This window comes from Typopeltis vanoorti, chromosome 21, assembly GCF_054136105.1.
Source record: "Typopeltis vanoorti isolate ZY-2024b chromosome 21, IOZ_Tvanoo_1.0, whole genome shotgun sequence".
NCBI lineage: Eukaryota > Metazoa > Arthropoda > Arachnida > Uropygi > Thelyphonidae > Typopeltis > Typopeltis vanoorti.
The window spans coordinates 14,493,734-14,518,263 of record NC_143569.1 but is presented as its reverse complement, the minus strand read 5'-3'; the positions used below and the strand labels follow the sequence as shown (position 1 = coordinate 14,518,263).

At 35.1% G+C, this 24,530-nt stretch overlaps 1 protein-coding gene across 1 annotated transcript in view; it reads right to left on the bottom strand.

The window, feature by feature from the left end:
- LOC150094636 (oxysterol-binding protein-related protein 1-like) overlaps positions 1-24,530 on the bottom strand; it is a 714,206-nt gene that overhangs the window by 27,639 nt on the left and 662,037 nt on the right. Inside the window, exon 24 of the mRNA XM_090411347.1 lies at positions 23,295-23,415. Within this exon, the coding sequence (XP_090267473.1) occupies positions 23,295-23,415 (121 nt within the window). The remainder of the gene's footprint in view (positions 1-23,294; positions 23,416-24,530) is intronic.

Below are 24,530 nucleotides of genomic sequence, written 5' to 3'. Positions count from 1 at the left end.
ATTCAGGCAATGACAATCAAGGAAAAGAAGAGTAGCCATAGTATTCAACACTAAATACGATGCTAATCATCAAATAGAGTGTTGTGGGCAAATATGAGACTTATTTGTGCCCATGGTGCCACAGAAGGTTCCTAAGGTAGAAGTGGAGGAATTTTTTGAGGCTTTAGAGAAAGCAACTGCCACAATGAAAAAGGAAAAGTTGGTCCTTGTTGGGGATCTAAATAGCACAGTAGGAAATGATTGTCAGACATACAAAAATATTTTGGGAAAATTTTGAGAAAAGAGCAAAGCTTATAATAATGGCAAATACCTGTTGGATTTCTGCTCAGGATATGGACTGGTTATTACTAATACAATGTTCCAACATATAACTGTGCACAAATTCACATGGAGAGAAGAGGCAAGGAATAAGAAAAGTCTCATTGACTATGTTATTGTTGATAGTGATATTTTCCCCACTGGTGCAGGACATCAGAGTGTACAGAGGATTTGAAATTGGAAGTGATCACCATTTAGTCTTGAACAGGATAAAACTGAATTTCATATTGAAAAGAAGAACATGTAAGAAAGTTTTAAAGGAAATAAAAGTTGAGCAGATCTCAGATGTGAACTGCAGACTAAAATACACAAACATTTTTAAAGAAAAAATAGAAAAGTTTGAGAGCAGGTACCAAACCTTGGAGATTCAGTGGCAAGTTCTGAAGAAAACACTGATTGATTCAGCCAGAGAGTCATGTGGTGAGGTTGTGTATAAGGATAGAAAAATCAGAACTCCCTGGGGGACACAGGAAGTTAAAGAGGCAGTGAAGGAAAAGAAGAAAGCATATCAAAAGTTCCTGGCAAATAAGTCAGCTTGTGCTCTTAGAGAATACAGAGACAAATGTAAGAAAGCTAAACACTGTGTAAAACTGGCTAAACAAAAGTCATGGGAGGACTTTGGCAAGAACATGGAAAATAAATATCAAGAAGGTGGCAAAATATTCTGAAGGTTGTTGAAGAAGCTCAGAAATGGAGGAAAGGATGCTGTTAAAGGAATTAGAAATGCTAAATGTGACATGAAAACAGAAGAAAAAGATATCCTTGGAGTAATTACTTTGAAAAACTGCCAAATGAAATAAGCAGTGCATATGACAGCACAGTGGTAAAAAACACTGACCAGGCATGCAGTGAGGAATACATATCCATACTTGAAGTAGAAAAAGCCATCAAAAGCCTGAAATGTGGAAAGGCAGCAGGAGTAGATGATATTTGACCAGAAATACTCAAGTATGGAGGTATAAAAGTGTTACAGTGGCCTCACTGCATAGTTCAGAAGGCCTGGATAGAGGGACGAATTCCAGATGATTGGAGTAGAGCTGTCATAGTACCCAAATATAAAATGCCTCTGTGAGAATTAAGGAGGCATTTCATTACTGAGTGTTTCTGGTAAGATATATGCAAGTATACTTGAGAAACGGTTGAGAAGGATTGTGGAAGAGAAGCTTGGTGAAGAACAAGCTGGATGCAGGCCAAATAGAGACTGTCAGGATCAGATTTTCACTTTACAACAGATAGTTGAGAAATCATGGGAATATAACAAAGACCTGTATTTAAGTTTTGTAGATCTGGAAAAGGCATATGACAAGGTGCCAAGAGAGAAGCTATTCCAAATGCTACAGTTGTATGGTGTTAATGATGTATTATACCAAGCAATGCTTAGTCTTTATTTGAGTTGTAAGTCAGCAATTAGAATTGAAGCAAGTACAGGAAGGTGGTTTAATGTTAAATCTGGTGTCAGACAAGGATGTACATTATCCCCTCTCTTATTCATTATCTATATGAATCACATTATAAAGGAAAGGGTATTAAACATGATATCAAAATTGGAGGTGTTAATCTCAGCTCTTTGCTTTATGCAGATGATGTTATATTTCTAAATAAATCCACTACATGTCTGCAGGATTCCCTGACTAAAGTGAATAACTGTTGTAATAGATATGGTATGAAGATCAGCATTAAAAATAGGCAGAAACATTGAAAATATCGACTGCATTTTGAATAAAGATCCTATAGAATGAGTAAAACATTTCAGCTACTTTCAGGCACGATTTTTAGTGAATATGGTAAATTAAATATGGAAATAGACAACGGAATCAACAATGGTAGGAAGTCAACTGAATAAATTTATATGGAATAAGAGAGAAATTAGCCAAAACACTAAATTAGCTGTAAACCAGACAGTGTTTAAACCAATTTTAACTAATGGATCTGAGAGCTGGGTTAGAAGTGAAACACTTGACTTGATATGCGAGTCATGAGAAAGATTAGGGGGCATGAATAGATGGCATCAATGGCAATATCATATTAAAAATGAGGATATTAGGAAAGAATTTGATCTTGTCAGCATCCAGGAATGCATTAGCAGAGCTAATCTCAGGTGGTATGGTGTAAAAATATTGTTATTTTAATTAAAACGTCCTGTTAAAATCTTTTATTATATCTTATTTTCTCTTATTAAAATCTCCCTTTAAATCCTACTTTATCTCACTTAAACTTTCCTTCTTTTACCTTGTTATACATCTGACTTATGGCTGCAATTAATAAAGCTCACGTGTGCAAAACTTACAGTACAAAGTAATCGCATCAGGCTAGAGCCAATTCCTTTCTCTGAACTAACAGTGTTTATTCTCAACTAAAACTGAAAAATTTATTTAGTTTCTAGCTGCACCACCAATTTCCCTCCAAAGAAAAAACACAGTGAAACGTATGGAACTTTCCTTTCTTATCTATCAACGTATATTTGCTAATCTGCAGTCGTGGCAATCTAACTTTAGGACACACAGATTTGAATTAGTGCGTAGTGCATTGGAAATAGAATCAGGCAAGTTATTTAAACATGAGGTTGGTGATTTAACGTAGTTTGTTCTAGAGTTGTGTTTATTTGGTAACATAGGTGGTTCCCACCTCCGTTTCTTTCGGTGGTGAATATTATCGTGATTTTATACCGTAGATTTATCATCAAAGAAATGTACAAAAGGTCAATACTAAATTCCAAGTAAATCAGGTTCTATGCTTCAATGACAATTCTCTATACCAATTACTACTCTTAGGAAGACAATTCTTCTAAGACCACGTGTCTATAATATTTCCGTGGTTAACACCTTATCACACTCTGAGCAATCTCACTTAAACAACTCAGGCATAGCTACTAGCAATAATATTAAACCCACGATAATTCGCCTTAAAAATTAGCTAAGTTTTCTCTCGCATATAATTTAACAAGACCATTCAAAGGTTAGTATAAAGCCTAAAGTCCTCAAGTATCATAAACTCTTCAAGTCACCGTCACAATTCTGTCTATAGCTAAAACAATAGAAAGATCTTACTTTAAAACAACTGTCTGGTCCTCTCTGATTGATCCTTGGAATCACTTCCTTCTATTACCTTCCGACCTTAAGCAACAAACACAGGTACTTTTTCTCCGGGATTTTTGAGATCTCCTCTTAATTTTTTCGAGCATCGGGAACTTGGCAGCATCAAACTCCAGTATCTACTTTCTTCTAATACAACTTAAATTAGTTGTTTTGCACTTCTGGCATCTAATGGCTGGAATGCAGGTGCTGTTGGCGATTGCGAATCATCTTCTATGATGGTTAGCAAAACTTGTCGCTGTACTGTACATCTTATCCCAGTAACTAATTGACCCTCGCTTTCCTCGTCGCCTTTTCGAGCCAGTAACTTCATGTGACCTCGTAACTTCTCGCTGACCAAGGAACCACTAAAAATCCCCCTATCGCCGTAGCGAACCCCCCTTATATCTCTCCGATAACCTTGGGTTCTGCTACGTATTAATTCCCTGGGTATTACGTTGTTCTGCATCCTCTGCTGCCTTTTTTTTTCGGTCGTTGCATTAAGGTGGGAAACCACCTTGCAATGTTGACCTTCGAGGTTGCAGTTGCCCCAGGTCATTAGTTAATACCTTAATCCGTCAAGAATTACTAGTGACTAAGAAGTTTCTTTAGACAATTTATGTTGCACTTATATTCCTTTGTTCTTTTACAAAAACCCTTTGAGGTGACAATATACAGTAATATACAAAAAATATTATTTCCAAATTAAAAAAATATGAAAATTCCTCTATATACAAGTATTTTTAGTGAATTTTGTTTACCAGTAAAATCGGTATATTATTATTATTATCATCTCGGGCAACTCCAAGGAGTCAACAGACTCATCGAGGGAAGCCCTAACATCATGTCAAGAGCAACTATTCGACATTCACACAGTATCTATCATACCTCGCCTTGAACTCATTCACGGTTATAGCACCCACAACAGACTCTGGCAGCTTATTCCACTCATTAACCACTTCCAAGTAAAAAACCTAGTTCTAACAACCCTGCTAACCACACTCTTGCCCAGCTTCCATGTATGGCCCCTAGTCCTCCCACCACCAATCCTATTCTCAAAAATATCTTCTGGATTAATCCTATAGAAACCTTCAGTAATTTGAATGTCTCAATCATATCAACCCTTTTCCGCCTATCAACCAATTTTTGCAACCCGCAAATCTTCAACCTGTTCTCATAAGGTTCATTCCACAGACCTGCTATCATCTTAGTCACTCGTCTCTGGATCCTCTCCACCTCCTCCCCATCAAGAAGAAACCCTGGCGCCCATATCTGGGCACATTAGTCTAGATGGGGGTCTTATCAAGGCTCGATATAGAGGAACAATAACTTGTTTGAATGATATAATCACGTAATCACAAGAAAGATATTTATTTAACCAAATATTTCGGTCTGGAAATAGCAGACCATCGTCAGTGGTATTACAAGAACAGTTTAAAAAATACAAGCTAGAATACTAACAATTGTTAGTATTCTAGCTTGTATTTTTTAGACTACCAAAAAACAGTCTTTGGAGAAACACTGTTTCTCCAAAGACTGTTTTTTTTACTGAAGTTTTTGGTTGTCTATAGCTCTTTTATCAAGAGAATTAGATGTTCAGGTATTCCATTGATCTCATTACAATCCACAGTCTGTTGTGATCCACACAATCAAAAGCGTTCTTATAATCAAAACAAATGAATATTTCATAGATTGAAAGCCAAACGGCTATTTTTCTGGCAACCTTAATAATAATGAAGGAGATATAAATCTTTTGATGTTTAACTGCCAGTAAGTGAAACTCTAAGAATTCGGACTAAGATTTATGAGTTTCATACTGAAAAACTATCGGCAAATCCAAGTGTAAGTAACCACTTGGTAGTGCAACACCAAGTGGTTACTTACACTTGGTAAGTAACCGAAGAGTTTTAGAGTTTCGCTTACTGGCAGTTAAACATCAAAAGATTTATATCTCTCCTTCATTATTAATGAATATTTCCTTCTGAAATTCTCTTGTTCTTTCCATAATCCGTCTCATGTTTGCTATTTGGTTTCTAGTTCTTCTACCTCTCCTAAAGCCTGCCTGTTCTTGTGGAATTTCTGTATCCACATAAGGCTCCAACTTTTGTTGGATCACTATCAGCATAACTTTACTTGCAATTTGAAATTAAAGTGATGGCTTTATAATTCTCACAACCTCTAGCATTTGCTTTTTTTTTTGGAATTAGGATAAATACAGATGTTTTCTAATCTCTAGGCCAGAATATTTTCTTCCACACCTGTTGACAAATTTCAGTCCATATCAGTACTTCATTTCCAGATGCAATAATTCCACTAACACACCATCAGCTTTTCCTTTTGGCAGGTGTTCCATTACTGACAATCACTTCACATTTCATTATCAACAAATTCCCCCTTTTAAAATTCTCGATCAATATTATATTTTTTTTTGTACAAATCCTCTGCATACTCTTTCCATCTGTTTTTTTTTACTGCTTTTTCTTCCATCAGACATTTACACAAAATACTTTTTTACAACGCCTAATCTAGGGATAAACTTCCCTGTAACATTATTTATTTTTCTAAACAGATCTTGTTCTACTTATAATATTGCTTTCTTTAATTTCCTTGCACCTTTTGTTTAGATGTGTTTCCTTATCTTTCCTAGCCTGCCTGCCTGTAAATCTGCTCAATTGTCTAACCCTTTCTTTGTTTCTCCAAAGTTTCATTTTTCTCTCCTCTGCTATTTGAATAGCTTCTTGTAAACAATCATTTACAATCTTTCTTTCTTGTTGCATTATTAAGTCTTCTTTGCCACTTCTATGACTGTACATTTTGTTTCTTCCCACAGTTCTTCTAATTATCTTCTTGTCTTCTCCAAACTTTTTAATTTCTTTCCAACTTTAAATGCTTCATTTTATAAATTAAAGATGCCAAGAAATTATATTCTTGGTTTAATCCAAGTATAAGCAAACAAAATTTGCACCTGAAGTAATTTCAGGACTCGGAAACTCATATATAGAGGCTAATGACTTCAAATTACATGCCTTATTATCCCAAAATGCAAAGCACATATCCTTTCAGACATGTATAATGTTATGCATTATGGGAAGGTTCACTACCCAGACCATTTTCGAATTTTAGTGAGGTCTCATCAGTGGGAGGCAGACCCTGAAGTTTATAGGATCTTTTTCAGGATAGGATATATATATATATATATATATATATCCTATAAATAAATTTATAGGATAGAAGCTTCATTTATATGAACTTAATGAAATCTGATACTGTCCTTTTTTTTTTTTTCTTGTCCCATAATTTCAATTTAACTTCAGCTATCGACAATTCATGATCTGCCCCACAGTCTGTACTAGGTAGTGTTTTTGCTGCTTGGATAGTACTCCTCCACCTTCTGCTGACAACAATATAATCTATCAGTTTATTGTGATATCACCTAAACAGGTTCCACCATCAGGTCTTTATGGGCAAGACTACAAGAACACTTCCGCTATTGTAACACCCCTATTCCAGAACATTTAAACACTAAAAAATGCAACATCAAAAAGAAAAATCGAATACAAAGCACAGGAAAAACGGAAATAGCTGTTCACGCCCTTGAACAAAAACATACCCCGTAGATCGACAAGGCCATCATAGTAGACAGACAAGACAATGAAACAATGCTTAGAATATCGGAAACAATAGCCATAAAATGTGACGCAAATTCTATCAACATCCACAGGCCCTACATAATCTCCGAGGTTTAGACACTTCACAACATAAAATTGAGGTCACAACCCCGACCAATAGGTGATAACACAAACACTTCAAAAGCAGAAGCACCTAACTGACCTGACACAGCATCCACTTCCATGTGTTCAGACAATGACCAAGCATAGTCAAAATGGACTGCACCTCATCAATCCCCCCCCTCTAAAAATCAGTTGCTGTTTTCAACCCCTTTCACTCTTTCCCATCCTATATAAAAAAAACGCTCCACCCATCCCTAATAATACAATATATATATTATAAAAAAAAAAACCTGTTTTATTCCATTTTCTGTTTTTTAATTCTCCCACATTGCCTACCCCCCCCCCCCCTTCCACTTCCTTCCAAAACACCCTAACTGCAGTAGTTTGTGCATCGCAGAAAGAAGAAAAGCCACAACACCCAGAAAAAAGTATGTGTAAATTTCTCTTCCTTTATGCTACATATATTTATTGGTAAATATACATCTACAATGCCCTAAGAATCTGTGAGTAAAAAGCCAATGACATTTAAACAGGGGCACTCCTAAACAGAAGCAGGCAAAATAGCCGTAAATATAATAGTTTGTTAAGAGGAGTAACATGGGAGTTTCCCAGAAATAATATCCATAATGTATCAGATTTTTCTGTTCTCCATTATGTGGAGAACAGAGAAGATTGTTCATGTGTACAATCTTCTCTTATGTTGTTGGAAGCAAGTGTTTGCAATAAAGAAACTGTTCTCAACATAAAACTCCAAACATCCTTTCTCCTGCTATCCTCAGTCCTAAACCAAATTTTTAAGTGAGGCCTTATTCTTCTTTTTCACCTACTTTTGAATTCCAATCACCTAATATTAAAAAAAAAAAAAAAAAAAAAATCTGTTTTATCAGATTTTTTTTTTTTTTTTTTTGGACAGGACAGGAATGGGTCACTTTGATACTAATGATTTCATGATGTATTCGTCTAACTATGAATGTTACTCCATTTTTTCGAACATTTTCATGTCCAGAAGAATACATCACGAAATCATCAGTATCAAAGTGACCCATTCCTGTCCATCTCATTTCACTGATTCCTAAAATATTAACTCGAATTCTTCTTTTTTCTTTCTTCACCAGTTCCAGTTTTCCTTGATACATACTTCTTACCTTCTATGTTCCTATTTTATGTAAATCAGTAAAGTGGAAGCATCTTCTTCTGAGATTAACTCTATCAGAAGTTGAACTTCCAGAAGGCTTTGATCCTGTTTCATCATTCTTGTTAACTTCATTGAAAGTTCTTTCTGCTCTTCTGTAGTCATTTCAGTGTCTTCTGACCTGGGTGTCCCATATTTCAGCACTATATCACAAGCCCCTGTTCATAAGATTTGCTTGGGGAAATAAAAAAAAAAAAAAAAAATATATATATATATATATATATATATATATATATATACTGTATATGTATTGGAATCCATTCCAATCATCCACAGTACAGAAGTAGCAGGGATAAAGGAGGAGGAAAAGAAACTTGTTCTGTGGATTTCAAGGTGTACTGTGAAAGTATGTTGGCGGCAGCTGTACGTGTTCCAATGGGCTTAGTACAGAGTGGGGGAATTATTGATGCTGTTTCAGATTAACATTTCCCATGGAAATATTTATAGAATATACAAATTGCAGAGACTAAACAGCTGTGAAAGTGAGCAGAGTGAGTTAGTAACAGATGGGTCATTTATCAGTCTAATTGCTCTCCTCTGTATTGAGTCAAGCATTTTGAGTGAGCTTTCAGGAGCCCCACTCTAAATGTGAGAACAGTATTTGATAGCTAGATGGATTTGTGATTTGTATAAGGTTAACAGCTGTTTACATATGTTTGGATTGGAACACTGGAAACAATAGTCCAACATGGGAATGAAGCATAGTAGTCTTGGAGGTTGTCCCATTTGCACTGTTATAGTGCCAAACTACTCTTGTGTGGGAGTGACTGTGTAAGCATTGTTGCATGAGGGAAGATGATTTCACTGTTAGGAGAGTGGGACTGGAGAAAATCAAAGAGCTCGGAGTAGTTTGTGGTGTTAGGAGAGCAATAGAGACAGCAGATAAATTCGACTGAGTGGGTAGGGATATTTTCAACCAAAGAAGGTCAAAGTTGCGCAATTCTAGGTTAAGTGCTCTCTGGCAGGGTATGTCAGAACGGATACATGTCAGACCCTTGGATCGAAAGGAGTTAAATAGTGTATAGTTTGGAAGGTTGAGATGGATAGCATTGGGGAAAGGTGAGATTTGAGTTTCTGTTAAAAAGAGTAGGTGGGGCTTGGTGGACTGCAGATGGCAATGGACACTATTAAGGTTGGAGTTGAGGCCACGAATGTTGGTGAAGTGAATATGCAAGGTTCTGTGAGGTATGGATTTGACTGCAAGGGTTTTGCACGTTTTCTATGCAGCATTATATATATATATATATATATATATATATATATATATATATATATATATATATACAGATATAATGGCATATATACAAAATATATGCCAATGCCTTTTGTGTTTCTTTAGGCTACGAGGTAAGGCTAAACAAACTGCAACAGATGAAGAAAAGTAAAATAGGAAAGATTGAAGAGGGGAGAGAAAGGAACAAGAAGGAAAGAAAGAAAGTAGGTAATGTAACAGATATATATTACATGGAAAAAGACACTGTCCAGCATCAGGTACCTCAGGTTCACCACTCCCATACTCACTAAATGGCATCGTGTGTGTGTGTGTGTGTGTGTGTATATTTTTTATTATTATATTAATTGTTATATTTTTATTTATTATTATTATTTTTAATACTATATTATATTATTAAAAATATATAAACAATTTAATGAACGTACTAATATTTCACTAATCAGCACTGTAAGAGCACAAATTACAACTGTGGCAAGCACACAGCATTTCACTAGATAATTCAAGAAACAATTCCATGTGTAACTGAAAGAACTAATGTCCTAAAAAGGTGACTTGAGAGGCCAAATACTATTGAAGTTAATTTGGGGAAGTCAAGCTACATTTAGTCTCAGAATGACTGTTGCCCAAAGATTTGAGAGAGAGTTTTATTTTTATCAATATCACCATGAATGAATTTCTACAGCAAAGAACCATATACCTTCCATACCTTCCAGCAGGGCAATGCTGAAAGGGATACATATATATATTTTTTTACAGAGCCATAGTAGACAGTAGTGTCTATCATAGCTTGTTGTGAGGATAGCAATGCATTTTGAATGGCTCAGAATAAACCAATGGGAAGGGAATAACATGAGGAATTGTCCCTGGAGAACAGTATCACTAATAGAACCCAATACTTATCTAAAGAATGAGATAAATTTCCCATTGATTTTGTCAGAAGTGCAAGAGAAGTTTTCTACTTGTATATAGGAAATGTGATGTAATCTGAGTAGTCGAAATCTCTCTAGGTAGTGTCTTAGTATACCATAAAGGAAAGGACACTTCCTTTGCCAAGAGGAAGCATGGTGTGTAGTAAGGGATTATTATTATTATTAAGAGAGATCTCCAGAGACTCATCGAGTGGGCCACATACTACATGCATCAGCTACCATACTTATTATTGAATTCATTCACATTGCTTGCACTCGCAACATTTAATGGAAATCCATTCCAATCATGCACCATCCTATGAGAGAAAAAATCTAGCCATAATCCCCACATAATAGTGGCATTCATTCTCAGCTTCCAAGGATGCTCTCTTGTCCTTTCCCCACCCTCCATAAATTGCAAAATTACATCAACTGAAATCCTGTATGATTCTGTTTGTTATTGTCTGCAGTCTACAAATTCTCAATCTGTGTTCATAATCAGTATTCCACAATCCTGATATAATTTTTAGCACTCTCTCCACTATATCAGAATCACAACAAAAACCAGACCAGACCTGCACACAATTCCAGCCTATTCAAATCATTCTGCAAGTACTTCATATCAACAGCATTCCTGATTATCCTACCTACCTATCTTTGGACCAGGTACCTGATCCTTGTAGTACTTCACTGGTTATTTATTTTTATTTTTTTTATTAATCTTTGTACTGGTTATGGGCAGTACTACCTTTACATCACATCCAGACTTGATATAGCCCTAAGCCTTTACAAGTGTTTTATCCTATGTCTGTTCTAGTTATCATTGTAGTCATTCTCTGGTAGCAACACCATGCCACTAGTGCCCTGTACGGCCCTCAAGGAAAGAACTTTTATATCCTTCTGCATAAGCCCAAGCTGTTTTTAAGTCCTTATAGCTATCTGTGCTCCATATGCCATGTAAAGAGATGTGGCGCTGGTAAACTTTGGAGTATCCCCACGCTCCTCCTGTATCTTACTAACTAGATCTTGGTTATTCTTATAATAGTTTACCTTATTATTATGGCTAGTGGGCACCCTATTCCCACCACCTGGGCAACAACTACCCAAACATCACTATCTCTTTTAATCATGAAGTCTGGCTTCCGCAAACCCACAGAGGTCCTATAACATGGTTCCACCATGGTCTCCCAACTTTTGTTCTTAAAGCGGTTGTTCAGAATGGAGACCACAGCATCATGCCTCCCATGGGTGCGGAAGCAGCACTGGACTATATGAGACAATGCCTCACTGCAGTGGCAGCCAGCCCACCAGTTTGAGTCATCACCACCCCATCGAGTTGTATGGGTTGAGTGGGCAGGGCATTGATCCTCGTCCTGATAAGGTCAATATACTCGAACCCAGGGAGGAGTCTGGTACCATCTCTTACCCAATCATGTTGGGGAGGCACCAGATATGACTCTTTTAAAAGAGCACCATCTACAGAATAGTGCAACAGAGACCTATCTCGTGTTCTGCGGGTGCTGACTCAATTAAGGTACCTTGATAATGGGACTGGCCTTTAGTCTGCCGAAAGTCTTCTTGTATTAATGGGCTATAGAAAGCCACTCTGCAGATGGGGAAAGAAGATAGTTCTAACTTTGCAATTCTGGACAGCCACAGGCATGGGATCAGCCATATAAGTGATGGAACCCCGAGCCTGCCATCCCTCACCTTCGTGTGGAAACATGCAGTGGGGGGGTCAGGACAGTCGGAGCCATGATCTCACAGCTCAATGGATAGCCCTGTCCATTTGGGACAGTACCAAGATATATGTCCTACCAAACACCAACTTGTGGTAAAAGCGAGGTAGGAGATAGTGGGAAAGGAGAAACAGTCTTTGCTGGGGCTTGAGAGGAGCTTTCCTCAAAGAAGCGATCCCAGCTTCTAGGATAGAAGGGACAGAAGACCTTCTCTTTGGGGGTTAACATGATACCGAGGTATCTCCACTCTTCCAAGATGGTCAAAGCATGCAACGGCCTCCCATGCAGGGAAAACTCTACAGGCTCGACCAGAGGGGACAAGAACTAAAGAGCAGGACTTCTCTACATTAATAGAAAGGTCTCAAATAGAGAAAAAGTCAACTGCCCGGTCAAGGAGTTCCTGCAAGCCTACCTTAGTTGAGTCTACGAGAATAAGATCGTCTGCAAAGGCCATAGCATTAAAAGAAGAAGCACCTAGAGAGTAGCCTATATGGCTAAGAAGGGAGTGAAAAACTTATCTGTGACGCGGTTAAAGAAAATGGGAGATAGAGGATCACCCTGGAGAACACCCTGTATTGCAGGAATAAAGTCTTATGTGATAGAAGTAGCTCCATAACATAGGAAAGAAATGGTTCTGGACATCCAGCAACAGACATCACTTAAAGGAGAGCAGGAAGGGAGACACTATCAAAGGCTTTTTGGAGGTCCAGCGACGCCATATATAGAGGCTTAAGGCGGCATCGGGAATCATACATTCTTTCCATTCCTGCGGAATTTTCCCTGTTCTGAAACTCATATGAAACAGCCTGGTCAAAGAAACAACCAGTTCAGCTGAACACTCTTTTAATACACATGCTGATATCCCATCAGTCCCTATTCAGTTTGTGAGACAGCTCTAATACCTCGTCCTCATACACCTGAGTTTCTTCATCCAGTGAAGAGGTAGCATTGAGCTCAATGTCACGTATACCAGGTTGATAGCTTTTAACAAAATGGGCACTCATTAGTTGAACAACCTCTTCTGCATCTGTAACTCTCATGCCATCTGCATTTACGAGTTATTCTTTCTTTCACCTGCAGCATATCAATGCAATTTATAGGAAGTAAATAATTATGATGTAACTTTTCATGTAGTACAGGTAACCCTCGTATAACGCGGTACACTTATACAACGCAGTCTGCAAATTGTAATAACCCTTGCTGAACGCGGTACTTATACAACGCGGTTTCGATATAAGATGGTCTACAGATTGTAGTAACCCTTTATCTTTTCATGTATTTTTCGATGCACGACTCAAAATCAAATTTTATCTTCGTTAAATTGGTGTCTGCCCGTATTGCGCATGTAGTTATAAGTAGTGAATTTATATTAGGGGAAATACCCTTTAGCACACAATTGTTTACCGTATAAATTGTTTACCGTAAAGTATTTATTGTTGAAAATTGTCTTCGTTTTCTGCCAGGAAAGTGCATTAAAAATCATAAGTGTGTTAATCTCAAGCTGAACACTTTATTTTTTGGTGAGTTACATACAATATGTAATGCTTTTTTCTTATGTTAAAAAAAAAAAAAAAAAAAAAAAAAAAAAAAAAAAAAAAAAAATTATAGTAATGATCACTTAGAGCACTTTTGCGATATACGTGTGTTAAGCGTGTGCTAAACCCACCCACTGTAAACTGCCAAGGTAACAATTGAACAAGACTGAAAATGCATTCAGTTTTGATCAGCACATGAGACTTAACCTTAGCGAACTCCTTCATAAGTGCTCCAATCTCTCAATAGTGAATTAACTGATGGGGAAATAGATTTAAATGAGGAGGAACTGGTACAATTAATAGATGATGCCGAACCAAATGGCATGGAAAGTTCTGCCGAAGATTCTGATTGTGATGAATCCGTTAAAGAATTCGGTTTAAAGAAATTAGAAGGAATGGACTTGGCAAGAAAGTTATTTTATGGATAATTATCTCTTAATGGAGCACTCTGGAAAATTCACGAGACAATTGGATATTTGTTTAGCTCCATATTATGAACTTAATAAAAATTTTCAGCATAGTGGTAAGCAAGGTCTTATTACTGACTTCTTGATAACTAAACCAGCTGAAGTATGCAATGAGAATTATACTAATGATGTCCAAAAGATATCAAGTGATGACAATGTCCGGCCACTCCTAAATAAAGAACATCTACGAAATGTTAGTTTTGAACAGAGTGATGATGATTAAAATATACACTTTATTTTATTTTGCCTAAAATATTTATGTATTATGTGTAAAGAAGTTTATGTATAATTTATAATTTTTATAATTTTATACTATGTATTTCTTTCATAGTTTATATCATTTCTTAACTTACATGAATTACCATCATCATCATCATCATCATCAAATTCCTGCCATTGTTAAATTGTGAATGAAACTATGTTGTGCAATTTATTTTTTTTTCATTCACATTTAACATTGCTTATTATGTATTAATCATAATTTGTATAAAGATTATTTATTGTTCCTTAATTAAGGATTACTATTTAAATATTTATTCTAAACTTAACCTACTATTAATTTATTAAATAATAATATGTGTAGAAATTTATGATAACTAAAATATATATGTAAAGTAACGAAAAGTGTATTATAAATAATTGTATACGTAATGAAAGAGCTGATTAAGTAGCACAAATATTCTGTTTATTCTTATTTGTGAAAATTTAATGTTATGTAATCACTTATGTAAGAGTAGAGCGTTGTATTACATTAGCGAAATGTTTATGTTCATTGTTGTCATGGAGATGCATGAAATAAACAAGCACGAGTCGAAGAGTGCATGACCTTGGACCCAAAAAGGAGAAAGGGAGGCAATAAGAATTTTATAGAGAGAAAAGGGAAGAGTTTTGCGGAGCCTGAAGGAAAGTAGGATATAAGCAAGGAAGTGAAAGAAAATTGTAAATTCTTTAGGCAGAAATTCAAGAGCATAGTGTTTAGAAGTAAGCAAGAAACGTAGTGAATCTTATATTCAGCTGCAAGTGAAATCAGCTGTTGTTATAGAGGAAAATTGATGTCATAATCGGATAAATAAAGAACTGGACATTCAATGGGAAATTCTGATTAGTTCCAGTTAATTTAGCATTACGTCTTAATTCTATGTTGCCCTGAGAAGAATTATAATGAATTTAACGAGTTGCAGGAAAGTAAACAAGGAAGGATATCAGTACCTTATTGCTGTTTTTTTAGAGTAGTGAAGCGCTATTAACAGTAGTTCAGTTAAAGCGTTGAAGAATTTTATTTAATGTGTTCCGCTAGCTCAAATAAGTTAATTCATAAGTGTGCTCGCAATAAATTGATGTATTGAAGATTGTATCTGGTAAGAGTAGTCATACATGTTTGTTTATTCTAACATTAACTATAGTGTATCTTCGAAGTTCAAGGTCCGAAATAAGATTGCTTGGAATAATGTCTACCTTGATTAGTGCCTGCTGTGAAGTTAAACATTAAGTACAACTGATAGATGTGTGCAGACTGATCAAATGAGAAGTTTTGTTTTATTAACTTGAATTAAGAAAATTTATAATTTTGAAGCAGTGAATTGTATGTTAAAGTTTAGAACATTGAATTGGAATGAGTGACTTAGCAAGATGTATTAAGTTATTTGTATTGTTTCATTTAAAAGTAGAATTCATGTATTTGCTATATATTGTATATTAAATGTTTTATTTTGTTAATCTAAATATTGTGTTTGCCTGAACTCCCTTTTATTGCACCGTTCATAAAAAATTCGAATCTTGCGGGTGCCCCAAGTGGAATAGTAAATAATTCGGCCTAAATAAATGAGGAGACTGCTAACTTAATTAAGAATTGATCCTACTATTTTATATAGACTAATCTAAAAATAGGGTGGCGCAGTATAATTATAAATTTCCCTACTTTTGGATCGGTGATCAATTCGCAATTAGTTATTTTATTTATAAGAGTGAACTAGATGGTAAATTAGAACACAACATGAAAATAGAACGTCACGACAAATGGCGCAGTCGGCAGGATGTGATTTAATCGATAGGAATTGAATTTAACAACTATAAGTTAAGAAATTGAGTTTAGTTTTAGTGATAACAATCTTAGAAATACTCCCTGAAGATTTAAAAAAAAAAAATTGAGATAAATAAATCACAGTGAACTGGTGATTTATTTGGAGTCAGGCAAGGATAAAAGTTTATTTTAAAGTAGAAAGATTGTATTAATAGAATTAGTAATTTATTAATCACTATGGCTGTTACATCAAGCTCTGAAATGAATGATAGTGAATTCTTTCGTACGGTAAAGCCGCAACAGGTTTTTCCCCAATTTTCAGGTGAAGAATCGGATGATGTACTATTTTTCTTTACCTATGTTGAAAAACTTAGAGAAATAGCAAGTTGGACTGATTTTCAATTGCTAGTTTTGATTAGAAGTAAATTAGTAGGTAAAGCAAAAACATTCTTATATTCTTCTCCAATACTTCGGGAAACTTTTGAATATTCCAAATTTAAGGAAACTTTGTTATCCCAATTTTGTAAACTTAGAAGTGTAGGTCCTAATTTATGGAAATTACAGAAAATTATTCAAAAGGATAAGGAGACTGTTACTGATTTCCACAATCGTTTCAAACTGTTGGCCAATTAACATTGGCCAACAGTTTGAATGTTACTAGTGAAGATAAACCTCACTTGGATTGGGCGGTATTCCAACAATGCCGACAAGGTCTTAGGCAAGAACTGCGAGAAACAGCCTATAAGAGGAAAATTTCCACATTAGAAGAGTGTCTCAAAACTGTCAAGGAAAGAGAACCAATATTGGGAGACCTTTATCCCTCAACCAATGTAAATCTTGTTAATATTGTGAATAAGACTAATTCTTCCTTCAACCAATCAGAAGTAGAAAAGAGAAGTAAGGTTGAAAAAGGAAAAGCTACGGATATTGGAGAAAACTCAAGCAATGTTAACTGTCTAACTGAAAGTAAGGAGCAATTGGACAAGAAACTGATGACAGAAGTAAAAACCTTGATTCACCAGGAAGTGAAAAAATTAAATCAACCTATAATGGATAGTCTTGATGAAGTTGTAAAGCAATTGTCGACTATTACCTTGAGATCTCAAGAAAATCAAAACCTCACTACAAATAAAATTAATGAGATGATCAAACATGAAGTTGAAAAACAAAGTCAACCTATTTTAACTAGTCTAGATAAAGTAATCCGAGGATTAGATAATGTTAGACAACAATTGTCTGTTATTCCTCAATCCAAGACAGATATAAAACAAAGAAATTCTGTTAAATGTTATAATTGCAACAAACTTGGACATTATGCCAGAAACTGTTTCCATAACAAAGAAAACTACTATGACAACAGATGGAAATCAAAATTTGGATATATGACCCACAGGAGAAATAACAGAATTCAGAAATATCAAGCATCTAATGACAGAATGATGAGAATTAGAGGTGATATCCTGGGCTCTAAATGCGACATCTTATTGGATACAGGATGCAATGCCTCTACAATCAGAATGGATTATTTCCTAACCTTGAAGAACAAACTGTGGAAGAGCACTGCCAAGCTGAGACAACCTGTAAGAATTACTTCTCTCTCAGACTCAAACTCTGTGGCATATGAAAAGCTTCGAGCAAGAATATACCTACCAGAATTTGGACTGTACGTGTGGCAAGACCTACTTGTTGTCCCCACTACTTCCAATCTAAGTTCTCACATTATCTTGGGAACAAACTTCTTAACAAGATATCAATTTTCTTGTGACTTTTCTAAGAAGGAAATATCAATGATGAACAAGAGGAGATATACCAGAAGAAATGAAATTCATGATTGTGATAAGACTAAGTATCAAACAAAACAGTTTAGATTGCCACTTGAATCAGGACCATCTACTAAGGAAAGGTCGACTGTGAATCAATTATCTAAAAGAGATAGTGATGATAACTCACATGTGCACGTTCAGTCTGACACACCACTTGTCATGGATGAACAACAAGTGGTAGTGACAAAGTCTAAAGCAGAAATTACCACTAATAGTGAGATAACAGTTGAAGTTAATTTTGGTAAAATAAACAATCTGTATAATGGAACAAATCACCAAGTTGTGAAACAGCTAAAACTTGATTCTGGTGATAGAAAACGTGAATTTAATTCAGAAGAGAAAATCCCATACTACAGACATAGAAGACACAAAAAAATTGATAATGATAGTAATGAGAAATTTAATGAGAATGTAAAAGAGAATAAATACATTAAACATAATAAGGAACCAAGTTTCAGTCAAACTAGGTACTACTTGAGGAATCGGAAAGGAAATATGTAATCCAGTCCTTCCGTGAAGAAGCCTAGTATAAAAAAAAAAAAAAAAATTTCTTATAACAAAAATTTTTTTTTTTTAAAAAGGAAGGGTGAACTTATGTTAAATTGTGAATGAAACTATGTTGTGTAATTTATTTTTTTTCATTCACATTTAACATTGCTTATTATGTATTAATCATAATTTGTATAAGGATTATTTATTGTTCCTTAATTAAGGATTACTATTTAAATATTTATTCTAAACTTAACCTACTATTAATTTATTAAATAATAATATTTGTAGAAATTTATGATAACTAAAATATATATGTAAAGTAACGAAAAGTGTATTATAAATAATTGTATACGTAATGAAAGAGCTGATTAAGTAGCTCAAATATTCTGTTTATTCTTATTTGTGAAAATTTAATGTTATGTAATCACTTATGTAAGAGTAGAGCATTGTATTACATTAGCGAAATGTTTATGTTCATGCGTTGTCATGGAGACGCATGAAATAAACAAGCACAAGTCGAAGAGTGCGTGACCTTGGAACCAAAAAGGAGAAAGGGAGCCAATAAGAATTTTATAGAAAGAAAAGGGAAGAGTTTTGCGGAGCCTGAAGGAAAGTAGGATATAAGCAAGGAAGTGAAAGAAAATTGTAAATTCTTTAGGGCAGAAATTCAAGAGCATAGTGTTTAGAAGTAAGCAAGAAACGTAGTGAATCTTATACTCAGCTGCAAGTGAAATCAGCTGTTGTTATAGAGGAAAATTGATGTCATAATTGGATAAATAAAGAACTGGACATTCAATGGGAAATTCTAATTAGTTCCAGTTAATTTAGCATTATGTCTTAATTCTATGTTGCCCTGAGAAGAATTATAATGAATTTAACTAGTTGCAGGAAAGTAAACAAGGAAGGATATCAGTACCTTATTGCTGTTTTTTTAGAGTAGTGAAGCGCTATTAACAGTAGTTCAGTTAAAGTGTTGAAGAATTTTATTTAATGTGTTCCGCTAGCTCAAATAAGTTAATTCATAAGTGTGCTCGCAATAAATTAATGTATTGAAGATTGTATCTGGTAAGAGTAGTCATACATGTTTGTTTATTCTAACATTAACTATAGCGTATCTTCGAAGTTCAAGGTCCGAAATAAGATTGCTTGGAATAATGTCTACCTTGATTAGTGCCTGCTGTGAAGTTAAACATTAAGTACAACTGATAGATGTGTGCAGACTGATCAAATGAGAAGTTTTGTTTTATTAACTTGAATTAAGAAAATTTATAATTTTGTAGCAGTGAATTGTATGTTAAAGTTTAGAACATTGAATTGGAATGAGTGACTTAGCAAGATGTATTAAGTTATTTGTATTGTTTCATTTAAAAGTAGAATTCATGTATTTGCTATATATCGTATACTAAATGTTTTATTTTGTTAATCTAAATATTGTGTTTGCCTGAACTCCCTTTTATTGCACCGTTCATAAAAAATTCGAATCTTGCGGGTGCCCCAAGTGCAATAGTAAATAATTCGGCCTAAATAAATGAGGAGACTGCTAACTTAATTAAGAATTGATCCTACCATTTTATATAGACTAATCTAAAAATAGGGTGGCGCAGTATAATTATAAATTTCCCTACTTTTGGATCGGTGATCAATTCTCGATTAATTAATTTATTATAAGAGTGACTTGAAACTAGATGGTAAATTAGAACACAACATGAAAATAGAACGTCACGACACCATGTACCCTCAAGGGGTGTACAGGATATGACAGTACTACAAGAAAAATTTACATCATTACTAACTTCATATCTATAATTTTCCTCCAAATCAGTCTGTTGCTTGTCAACACTCCAACATTATCTATTCTTATATTTCTATCGTCTAAGGCACTTTGTACCGTATCAATCCACCTATATCTTGGTCTTCCTCTGGGTCGTTTTGCTGCCAACCTGGCAGAGAACACTTGTTTTGCTAATCTTTCCCCTCCCATTCTATTTAAGTGACCATACTACCCGAGATTAGCTCTGCTAATGCATTCCTGGATGCTGACAATATCAAGTTCTTTCCTAATATCCTCATTTTTAATATGATATTGCCATTGATGCCATCTGTTCACGCCTCTAATCTTTCTCAGGACTCTCATATCTGCAGTCTCTAGTCTTTGTTTTACTTCTGACCCAGCTCTCAGATCCACAAGTTAAAACTGGTTTGAACATTGTCTTGTATACAGCTAATTTAGTGTTCCGACTAATTTCTCTCTTATTTTCCATATGAATTTATTCAATTGACTTCCCACTATACCAGCTTTGCTGATTCTGTTGTCTATTTCTATATTTAATTTAACATCTTCAGTAAAAATCGTACATAAGTAGCTGAAATGTTTTACTTGTTCCACAGGTTCTCCATTCACAACACAGTTGACATTTTCAATGATTCTGCCTATTTTCATTGTCTTTGTCTTTTTATTGCTGACCTTCATACCATATCTATTACAACAGTTATTCAATTTAGTTAGAGAATCTTGCAGACTTGTAGCGGATTTATTTAGAAGTATAACATCATCCGCATAAAGCAAAGAGCTGACATTAACATCTCCAATTCTGATATCAGGTTTAATACCACTTTCCTTCATAACGTGATCCATATAGATAATGAATAACAGAGGGGATAATGTACATCCTTGTCTCACACCAGATTTAACATTAAACCATCTTCCTGTACTTCATTCAGTTCTTACTGCTGACTTACAACTCAAATAAAGACTAAGTATTACTTGATATATTGCCCCATTGACACCATATAACTGCAGCATATTGAATAGCTTCTCTCTTGGCACCTTGTCATATGCCTTTTCCAAATCGACAAAACTTAAATACAGATCTTTGTTATATTCCCATGATTTTTCATCTTGCCAGGAACACTCAGAAGGGAAATACCTCTGTAATTCTCACATTCAGTTTTATTTCCCTTTTTATATATGGGTACTATGAGAGTTCTACTCCAATCATCGGGAATTCGTCCCTCTGTCCAGGCTTTTTGAACTATGCAGTGCAGCCACTGTAAGACTTTTATACCACCATACTTCAGCATTTCTGGTCAAATATCATCTACTCCTGCTGCCTTTCCACATTTCAACTTTTGGCTTTTTCTACTTCAAGTATGGATATGTATTCCTGACTGCATGCCTGGTCAGTGTTTTTTATCACTGTGCTGTCATCACTGCTTGTTTCATTTAGCAGTTTTTCAAAGTATTTACTCCATACTTCAAGGATATCTTTTTCTCCCATTTTCATGTAACCTTTATCATCTCTAACTCCTTTTACAGCACTCTTTCCTCCATTCCTAAGCTTCTTCAACAACCTGCAGAATATTTTGCCACCTTCTTGATATTTATTTTCTATATTCTTGCCAAAGTCCTCCCATGAATTTTGTTTAGCTAGTTTTACACACTGTTTAGCTTTCTTGCATTTGTCTCTGTATTCTGTAAGAGTAAAAGCTGACTTATTTGCCAGGAACTTTTGATATGCTTTCTTCTTTTCCTTCACTGCCTCTTTAACTTCCTGTGTCCACCAGGGAGTTCTGATTTTTTTATCCTTGCACACAACCTCACCACATGCCTCTCTGGCAGAATCAATCAATGTTTTCTTCAGAGTTTGCCACTGAATCTCCAAGGTTTGATTCCTGTTCTCAAACCTTTTACCTGAATTAAATAAAAATATTTTTTGTTGGATATGTCATTGTTTATATAATCTTGAAAAAAAAATGATTTTGGAACTTAACCCTACTTTTTCTATGTGATCTGAGTCTCACCTAGCATGATTTTTATAACGCAGCATTTTTGTGGAACCTAATATCCGTATTATACTAGGGTTACCTGTACTTTCATAAATTCATGTCCCCCCCCCCCACACACACAGGAATTTCATTATGATGAAATTAAATCATTGGAGTATGGTATGAAGGTCACAGTTTCAAATATTTGTTTCAGAGGATCTTAAAGCCTGGATAACTTATAAGATTTATAAAATGAAAAAGAAGAATGGACTGTACTTCATCAGCAAAACTGTATAAGATTTGATAGAAATAGTAGGTCATTAGTGACACATAGTGTGTAGTATGAAGGATAGAGGACAAAAGAATAGTTCCATGAGTTAAATACTCCTGAAGTGGTGAGAAAATTTGAAATGAAGAAACCATACACCAAGACCCATAGTGAACTATCAGCGAGGAACTAGGTAATCCAACTGCAAAAGGCTAAAGACATATCCTCAGACAATAACTTGGCAAAGAGGGTTCTATGCCAGGTATGACTGAATGCCCTGTAAATGTTAAGAGCAATCACAACCATCTTTAAATCTCTAGGGGATTTGCTCTCAAACAAACATGTCAAAATCCATATTTGCATCACTAATTAACTGGGGAGTTCCAGTTAAAAAAAAATTGATACCTGATTACTTTCTCCATTGGTTTCATGAGAATTAAGGTGTGTGCAAGAGGATGATAGTTTGGTAGTTGACTTGTGACTCACTTTTTTTTTTTTTTTTTTTTTGGATGCTCTGGTTATATACCTGATATCATGCTGCTGATTAGATAAATGCTATAATTGTAAATAGAGTGAAAGAATGGTACAAAATTGCAGCTACCCTTTTGCAAATTTGTTCCATAACAAGTCACAGTTGTGATTCATACTAGTAATGTTGATATCCTTTTTGAAAATAAGGTGAGAGTATGTATATTTTTACAACACATCTACAAAATTGAACTGGAACTTACCTATGTCACCTTCTTCAAGTCTTCTAATATCAGGTCGAAATCTGCAGTCTGTTGGCGCCAGTACTTCTGGATTATCATCCAACTCATTTAGTGCCATGGCAAATAGAGAAAATTGGTAATACTGAAATTGTATAAAGTGAAGAAGCTGTTTAGTAATGCAGATAAGTCAAAATAAGGAATTCCTGCTATAAAATTTATATAAACAGGAAAAAAAATTGAACATCAACAGGTAACTTGTATTATTTAAATAGTAGAAATTAATAGCAGCTGAAGGTCCAAAAAAGTAGCAGATGGCTCAGTAACGACAGATTAATTAATATGTATACTACTATGAATTACTGCAAGAAATAAGCCCCACAAATCCCATAATAGCAATTTAAGGCTTGCTAACAAGAACAACTTAACTAAATCCATCTAACAACAAATATACAGGAGAAATGTTTTTGCAGAGAAAGAAATGGCAAATCCACTGACCATAGAGGGGAAGGGGGGGATTTATGTAATAATTGGCTTCTGAGCACAGTCTGCTTCAAAAAAAAAACATCGACTGTATTTCTGTGATTTCTATATTAGCATGACAATAATCAACCATTTATGTGACTCTTCAGCTATCAAAATGTCAGATAATTGAAGGATCAATGTTTTGAAGGTCAGATAGATGGTAGATTAATATATTATTGTTATTATTAATAGTTAGAAACATCACTGCACCAGTTGTTACACCTTTCCTTGAATTCATTCACACAATCTGTACTCACTACCTCCTATTATGCACCACTCTATGATAGAAAAGTGTAACTCTATCTCCTCCCCCCTTCTCCACTGCATTTATTTCAACTTCCATTGAAAATGAAAAATTCCATCTACTGGTATCCTGTATTAACCTCTCGGAAGATATCACATATATCTTTCTCTTGTTTGCTGATGTCTGCAGTCTATTCTGTATTCCATAATTTTGATATCATTTTTAACACTCCTCTTTGCTCTCTCTACACCAAATCAGCATCAGCAGTGAGTTTGTATCGAGACTTTGTAAAAAAAAGGTAACGTGACTTTCCTATACTTACATGTCAAGGTTTGTTTCAGCACTCAACGATCCTAAATGGTATTGACAATCTTTGCTATATGGTCCTTCAAACTTTCTATCTACTAAAACTCCAAGATGCCAAGCCTGATCACTTTCTTCTAGCACAATATAAAATAGCGTTGGATATCTAATCGCATCAAAGTGTATGA